This window comes from Larus michahellis, chromosome 1 (genome assembly GCF_964199755.1).
Source record: "Larus michahellis chromosome 1, bLarMic1.1, whole genome shotgun sequence".
Taxonomy (NCBI): Eukaryota; Metazoa; Chordata; class Aves; order Charadriiformes; family Laridae; genus Larus; species Larus michahellis.
In genome coordinates, this window is record NC_133896.1 from 154028857 (window position 1) to 154037393 (window position 8537).

At 42.8% G+C, this 8537-nt stretch overlaps 1 protein-coding gene across 2 annotated transcripts in view; it reads right to left on the reverse strand.

Annotated features, from left to right (window-relative positions):
• Positions 1–7112, reverse strand: part of TGFBRAP1 (transforming growth factor beta receptor associated protein 1) — a 38346-nt gene extending 31234 nt beyond the window's left edge. The window contains exons 1-2 of one of the 2 annotated variants that reach the window (XM_074560274.1): positions 6921–7112; positions 3293–3994 (exon numbers count right to left, since the gene is read on the reverse strand). In XM_074560274.1, coding sequence (XP_074416375.1) covers positions 3293–3977 — 685 coding nt within the window. In that variant the 5' untranslated portion in view covers positions 3978–3994; positions 6921–7112. Of the gene's footprint in view, positions 1–3292; positions 3995–6904 lie in introns of both variants that reach the window. The other variant, XM_074560284.1, reaches the window with a different exon arrangement.
• Between the last annotated feature and the right edge of the window lie 1425 nt (positions 7113–8537).

The window sequence follows — 8537 nt, forward strand, 5'->3', positions numbered from 1 at the left end:
TCTCTTCATTAAATAGGGATCCATAGTCATAAAAGCCAAATCCCTTGTCACCACAAGCTGTGCAACCAGTTGGTGACCTGCACGATCTACTCACTCCTCCTCAAGCTGTTCTTCCTCACTAGACGGATTGATGAGAAAACCTCCATCTCCAATATGAGGGAGCCTCCCACTAGTATTACTCACTAATTCTTCCTGCTGCTACTGGATTGTACAGGCTCAGATGATTTGTTGGACAGAGCTTCCAGCTCCTCATCTGCTACCAGAACACTGAACATATTCTACAGACGCAGATCTGCAGGCAGAGAAGAAGGGTTCTTCCTTTTACAAGAAGTCACAAGCTTCCAGCCTTTGCTTGTTCTGTGATGGCAAAGATTCAGCCTGCCTTCCCCTCAGTACAGCTCGGGGTTCAGGCTCATGCCTGGGTTCTGGAGAAGATTCAATTTCCTTTTTGTCATCTCTGATGCTGTGCACTCCGCTGACCTTCTCCTGCATCTCCTTTACTTGGCAACACAAATCCTCAACCAGGCACTCATCTCCTGCAGGCAAAACTTCTCCCTGCCCCAGTCTCAGGAAGAGGCACCAGGCGCTCCTTTCAGCTCAAGACCTGAAGAACTGCACCGTGCCTTGGAAGCTCGGTCTGAGTTGAGGCCTCTGATGTTTTGGGAAAGTTGCTCCAGCTGGTGGTAGAAAGCGTGCCCTGTGCCAATATGCAACAACTGTTCACTGAAATTTTAAAAACTTAAAGCTTCTGTACAACAGGAAATATGGTTAGAAACATGCAACAAGAGCTTCAAGAAATGAAAAAATGAATTTTGGTAAGCTTAGTTTCATACATAATCAGAAATAATTGATTTTCAATTCTGAATGAACTAATTACTGGACAGAATGAACGTGCATCAAAAATTAAGTTCCTCCTCCCTTTGAAAGAATGAGCTAACTAATTGCAAGTAGAGACAACAAAGTACCGAATGGCTAAGCCTATGGACCAACTATGAACAATTTTAACAATCAATTTTAAATGCAAAGAGTCCAGGTAACAATAAAGGTTACATACTCAAGAAACTCCAGATGTTTTACTTTATGATTACCATTTCAAGCAGTTGCTTTCTGCCATTCTAAATTACAGTTTTAACCCGAAAGCAAATTAATCTAGATAAATGTCACTTTAAACACTATAAAGCCAAATACATTAATGCAAAATACATCTACCTCAGAAAACAGGCTTAATAAGCATAGATGCTCTACCAAGTGCCAAACAAACATGTCTTAACCAATAAGATGTACAAAAGCAAACCAAAATTAGAAGTGAAGATTTACATCAAGCCTTTTACAGCAGAGGCCTACCTCAAATGCCAAGATACACAATGCTTAGATGTTATAAAGGTGCTCAACAACTTCACAATTTCAAAGACAAGTGTTAAAGACACTAAGAATTTTACCAAGGAAGAACAGTAAGATGGATAATACTAATCAAAACAACAGTGGGGAGGGAATAGAGAACAGATGATTAAGAAAACACCCACAAGCTGAATTAGGGAAGGAAAACCAATACATTTCATAGCAAGCAGTCTTTGTAAAGTGTCTGAGCTAGTACAAGGTAGACTTTGCCTGTATTATGGGGAAAAAAGAGAAGTTTGTAGCATGTTTAGAGCTGCAGAAGTGCATTTGCTTAAGATATCATATATCTGATATTTTAACCATAGGACAATTACGTACACAAGGATGATGGATTTTACAAGTAAAGGTCTTATGGTATAGCTCTCTTCTAGGACACCAGATAAAAGCAAAAGTCAGACTAAATAAAATTCTGCTTTCTGACTAAATACAATCATGCTTTTGAAAGTGTACCTATTCTTCTTAAACCAAAAAAGAGATGAAACAGTTGAACAGAATCTGGTTTGACATTCCTAAAAAGATAAATAAAGATTAAATTATGAATGAGACCTCCTTAGGAACATGTCAAAAGGCAATACTTTCAGACAGTCAATGCACATATTTTAACTTTCACAGCACTACTAAAATGATTAATATCCACAAATACACATCCACATTTAAAGCAACTAACAGTTTGAATAAGAAGTGGGCAGCCAAGATGATTTAGAAAAGCTCTGTGTCTGAAAAAACAAGTTCATTTTGGAATTTCTGTAATCTGCATAAACTGATATTCTAATGAGTCTCTACTTCTTTCAAGAAAAACTACTGAGTGGATGTACACCTCACATTCTAGTCATATGACAAAACTTCAATACAAACAACTGACTGTACTCTTGCTTTTCTTTGGAATTTATATTAAAAACCCAAACCCCATACAGATCCCTGAATTAAGGGCCTAAATATTTGTGACACTTGTGCCATGCTGTTCCTAATATGTCAGGGAAGATACATAAACTGCATTTCCTTAATGGAGAGTCATATGTCAAACAGCATGAAAGCACTGTGCCTGTGGTCTGTCAGCTCTGGCATATTGCAGCTTTCCAAGAAAAGCTCAAGACTACTAACCTCACAGCATATTGTTGATTTAGACAGATTACAGCAGCAGTAGTCCATACAGTCATTTGTCTATTAGACAAGAGGATTATTTCACCTGATATAACTTTGGTTTTGCAATACTTAAACTATCATTTTCTGTAACACGGAGCTGAAAAATACTATTAAAAATTATGCAAATGGAAGCATAAAAACTGGGTCATGTCTGACAACATCTACAGTTAGGACAGAGTTCACTTCTACAGGAGCTAGGACACATTTTACTTCCACTGACATTTCTTACTAGCACTGTAGTACAACATACCTACTTGAATCTGTTACAATCTATAAAATGGACTTCGTATGAACTCTTAACAGCATGTGAGGAAAAAAATTAACTCATCTACACTAATTTAACAATTTTATAGCAACATGGGGCTCCTCAAACCCAGTCTGGCTAGTCACTACAGAGAGGCTATCAGCCTCTGAAGTTTCACTTGGTACCAAACAAGTTTTTTGTTACTCTGGGGTCCAAGATACTGCTACTGTTACCTGTCTATACAGAAATGAAGCTTTCTACAGACAGGATTAAAATACAAACAACGAGATTTTTATGCATTCAAAAAGTAGGAGAGTTACAGTAATACTTAGTGACAAAAATTTACCATCTACCTTTTTATCTCAATGTTCCAGTATAGCCCTGTGAAGAAAATATCATTATTGTTCACAACACTTAATTATTTAAGCTTTGCTTCCCAAATTGAGAGAAATCAAGAGGGAAAAGTTAAAAAAAATTGCAAAAAAAAATTACAGTCCTTCATCTCACCTAGGCCTCCGGGGCCAGCCAACAGAAACTCTTGTCTGCCTATCCTTTTCACAATTGGTCGTTTCTCATCACTGCAATAAGGAAATAGATCCTGGGAGACGCCAGTATTGTAATTTAAAATGATATACTGCGTAGTAAGTGCAAGACATAAGTAATAACCATCTACAGCCACAGCACAGGGTTGCTCTGGAGTAAACACTTCCTTCACTATCTGGACTCTGTCTTCAAACACCATGAACATTTGAATGGTCCGCCGCTTGACCGAGATAATGCAGACTTCAACGCAGAAAGGATCCCCGCTCACAGGGTTTTCATTTACTGCAAATGTCACAGCTCCTTTGATTTTAGCACCAGTGGGGACAGGTTCCAAGTTCATCATGTTAACTAGTGTTATTGTGTTGTCGCAAAGCACAAGAAGCCTGGTGAGGGCAGAGGCTGCTTTTAACTCACTCACAGGCTTCTTCAAGCCCAGGTATTTATGTAGTTGCTTAGTGGCAGCAAAAGTTATTTTTCCCGCTGTTGATATCTTTTCATCCAACAGAAAGTGATAGATAAAGCAGTCGTTGGTTCCAACATAAAGGTTCTTTCCACAGCACTCAATGCATTCGATGTTGATGTAATTTTTGTCTCCCATTAACATCTCCCGCTCAACAGCAGAAACGAGCTTGAAAGCTTTAACACTCATTGTGTCTTCTAGGTGATCTGATTAAAGAGAAAAAGAACCACTATTTACCTCCACACACATAATCAAATATCAGAAGTAGCAATTTAACATTCACCAATACAAGAACTTCACTGTTGCATTTTTTAATAGTCTGTGCTCTATTTCCAACCTGATTACACAAGCCAGAATGAGCACATTAATAACCACAGAAATGAATCAAATTGTATACTTCCACTTCAAGTCTATTCTGAAGCAGATTCACAACAGCACTCAGCTATTTTGAAGTGATGCTTTCTTCACAAGTAACCAGCATATTGCTGGCTCTCTCAGACACTCTGGTACTACAAGTGGTTCCTACTAGTACTTAGTGATTTATAAACCTGTCACATAAAAGTTTCTGTCACCTGTACATGAAAATATACACGCTTCAGCTCTCAGATTTCTGAAGAAGCCATAAGGCATTTAGAGCTACAAGTTAACATGGTGCTTTACACTCAATCTAGGTCTATTAGTAGATAGTCTCTTACCGAAATATCATAGGCATATTCCATTTTAACACATACTCTGCATTCCTTACTCTCCAGCAATCAGAAATATGTAGCTTCCAAGCCACTTAAATAATCAGTTACGCAAGGTATCATATAGCTCATAATAAAAGCTGTAGGTGTGGTCTGGTTTTGGTGGGGTGTGGGTTTTTTTTGGGGTGGGTTTTTTTAAATATTATTTGTTTATTCAGTGCTACTTACACATTCTCTGTATTGGACTTTATGCACCAGCAATTATAAGACACATTCACACAGACAATTTGGAAGCATGGTCCGTAAAGCATTCATTAAGCTCAAGATGGAATGTCATTGAACTTAAGAGTTTCTGTTCATTAACATCCCAAACATTCCAAAAGACTGTCTTCAAGTGCTAAGCAGCACTTCTGATCTTCGTATTCTGCAAACTATACCTACCCTTTTACAATCAAGCACTGTCAAGGGACAGATGCAATTTACAAAGCAGTTAACAGTGTTTTCAAAACTATCCATGTAATTTTACTGTACTCCAGACTTGTGTTATTTTTATAAGAAGCCAGCAGACAACTGCCCTCAACACTCCAAAGAAGGGCAGATGAGAAACTGCTGACTTTGTTTAATCACCTTTTAGTTTGTCATGACTGGTCTGTAATGACCACTTAGCCAACACAGGCTGAAGATGCAACACTACACGTCTTGAACAGATTTGAGAAATAACATATGATTACTTCTAGTCCACGTGTACAGTGGAGATATAAAACATCAAATGAAATTTCTATGGACCAGAGAGACCAATATCAACAAAATGCTCCTGTGAACAAACCTGAAACTAAAAATAGTCAAAAGGAATTTAGTTTCAAATTATTACATCTAAAAAACCCCTTTGCTTTTGCAAGGGAACACTGAAAACCACGGCAAAAATTTCCAAAACTGAGTGAGAAAAAGGTATGCAACTCACAAGTAAACACTAAATAAAACCATATCAAACTAAGAATATAGCCAGAAGCAAACAATGCTACAAAGATATTGTAGTGGTCTTTTACGCCAAGAACTGCCTTTTTTTTTTTTCCAGAAGCTAAACAGATTTTAGTTTGGGCTTCCATGACATTTTCAAACTGCATCCTCATCTGGGGTGTGAATTAGTGTTCTGACCTTCAACAAAAAAACCCCAAACCCAGAAAGTACTAAAGAAATAGCCTAAGGTAAAATGATAACGCAAGTCTCCGGCAACACAGCCATGCTATCCTCCAACTTTATCAAAGGAAACACAGCACATTAAAGTTAAAGAGGGCTGCCCAAAGGTTGACTGCCAAAAAAACCCCAATCACTTTTAGGAGCCTGTGTGTAGCCTGAACTGATAAGTTATCGGAGAGCCTAGGCAGCTTTCACACCTGAAGTTGTCAACAACTTAACGTTCCTGTAGCTCAAGGTAAAAATGTTAATGCATGCCATTGGGAGAACTACTGAATTTTGTTCTTCACCAAAAAAACTTCCAAAATGAAAATACATAAAAAGTAAATGTATAAAAGAAATCAAAATAGATACACAATATGCCTAAGGCACTGAAGGAAAAAAATCCCATAGACATAAATCCCTGAGCAGAAAGAACAAAAAAATAGAACGTAGTGCTACATTAGCCTAGTAGCAAAGAGATTAAAACATTCACGCCAGACAAAAGCTGTAAAAAAGCTATTAAGAACAACCAATGTCAACGCACATCATCTGCGTACGATTATTTTTTTCAACATTTATTTTGTTCTCATTTATAAGAGCTCAGGGGCCTACACGCACTGCAAAGGAACAGGCTGTGCAGAACGCGCTCTCCCTTTAAAGTGCAAGAGGCCGCCCCAGAGTTACAAACAGAAGTCAGTATGCCAGAAACGTACTGTAGATGTTTAGAACTCCGGAAAAACAAGATAATGGGGATGTCTGCTGTCCAAAAGAAAACATTAAAAAAAAAAAACAACCACCGACAGACAAGCAAATTCTCAACCGACTAAATTTTGTTTTCGTGGTCGCACTAATAACCCTGCACGCACTCATTTCCGGTAACAAGTGGCAACCCGCTCTGCCCCGCTTTTGTTCAGCGGTATCTCGCTTTGCCTTTACGTTTTGTCGGATGCTGCCCTGCAAACCAGCACCCCATCCACCCACTCACCCAGACATACCCCTACGTACACCCCACCCAATTAACTGCGCACGAGCCCTAATTAACCTCTGCATACAACTCCGCAGACCCGAAGTGTTGCCACCAGCTCCCCCGCCCCACGGGAGGACGGGGCCGCGCTTCAGCCCGCACCCTGCCTGGGGTGTGAGGGATTCATGAGGCAAACCAGGCAGCGACCGGCCCCCCGCGGCCCCCGGTCCACCCGCCTCCGCCCCGGCAGGCGATAGAGCCTCTCCCCCTGCTCGCCCTCTCCCAGCCACCTGCCAGTCGCCGCACCGGGAGCCGTGCCCGCCGCTTCCAGGCCTCGGTGTGGGCAGCCGGAGCCGGGCCGGGCGCCGCCTCAGGCCGCGCTGTCAGCGCCCAGGCCTCGCGGCGCGCGGGGCTCCGCCAGCGGGCGGGGAGGGGAATGGGGGACGGACGGGGACGCGCCGCTTCCGGTGTGGCGCAGGCCCGGCCCCGCCCCGCCCCGCCCCGAGCGTCACCGCTTCCCGGCGCTGACGGCGTCAGGGGGTGGAGCCTCTCCGGACCCCGCCCACCGAGGGAGGCGTGGCTGGGGCCGTGTGCAAACCCGACGGCGCGGACGGCAGACGTCACTCGTGAGCTGGGCGGGTCCTGAGAGGTCGTAGGTGTGTTATAGTTAGTTAGGGACCGGCTCCAGGCGTGACGTACGGGAGATGAGAGTAGGCGGGAAAAGCGACTCTTCCGGGACGGCCCGAGGAGCAGCGGCCGGCTGGGGCGGAGGGGGAGTGGGGGAGCAGCGGGAAACAAATGGGTTTGATTGAGGGCGTCATCTGAAATAACACGAATACACAGGACCACAGAATCACAGAACGGTTCAGGTTGGAAGGGACCTTAAAGACCATCTAGTTCCAACCCCCTGCCATGGGCAGGGACACCTCCCACTAGACCAGGCTGCTCAAAGCCCCATCCAGCCTGGCCTTGAACACTTCCAGGGATGGGGCAGCCACAGCCTCCCTGGGCAACCTGTTCCAGTGCCTTATCACCATCATGGTGAAAAATTTATTCCTGATATCTAATCAAAATCTCCCCTCTTTCAGTTTAAAACCGTCACCCCTCATCCTATCACTACGCTCCCTGATAAAGAGTCCCTCTCCATCCTTCCTGTAGGCCCCCTTTAGGTACCGGAAGGCCTCTATAAGGTCTCCCTGGAGCCTTCTCTTCTCCAGGCTGAACAGCCCTAATTCTCTCAGCCTGTCCTCACAGAAGAGGTGCTACAGCACCTTCATGGCCCTCGTCTGGACTCGCTCCAACAGGTCCGTGTCCTTCTTGTGCTGAGAACTCCAAAGCTGGATGCAGTGCTCTAGGTGGGGCGGAGCTCACCAGAGCAGGCACTCAAGACAATTTTTAAATATTCAAAATTTGAATTCCTATTCTTAGAGGTGCTGCATATATTTAGCAATGACGTTACATAGCCGCACATACGCCGCTTGTTCCATGTGCGTGCATTTTTCTTACGTTAGTCGTGTGACGTTACATGCTGCCTGTGCCTCTGAGTCCTGCAAAATACATCAAATACTTCAAATCGCAGTGCTATTTTACGTTGTAACGACAACATAGTTGATGTTAACAATCACTTGTAATTCCCTATTCTACTTTTAAACACATAAGCGGGTTGCCAAGTTGTTTTCCTTTGGAATGAGGAAGCAGCATCTGTTACTGCAGATCAAGAAGCGCTAACCAGCAGCTACCACTTGTACGGGCAAAACTCTGGATCCTGTTTCGTTTGGCGGCGAAGGTCCCGCGTGTCGCAGCATCAACGGCTCGTGCTTTCACACGGTGACAGAACTGTAGCAAAACATATGTCCCGGTTCGTGCGACGCAGGGCTAACTTCTCTTTCACTAATTTTACTTTTCAGTAAGGTCTCCCCTAAT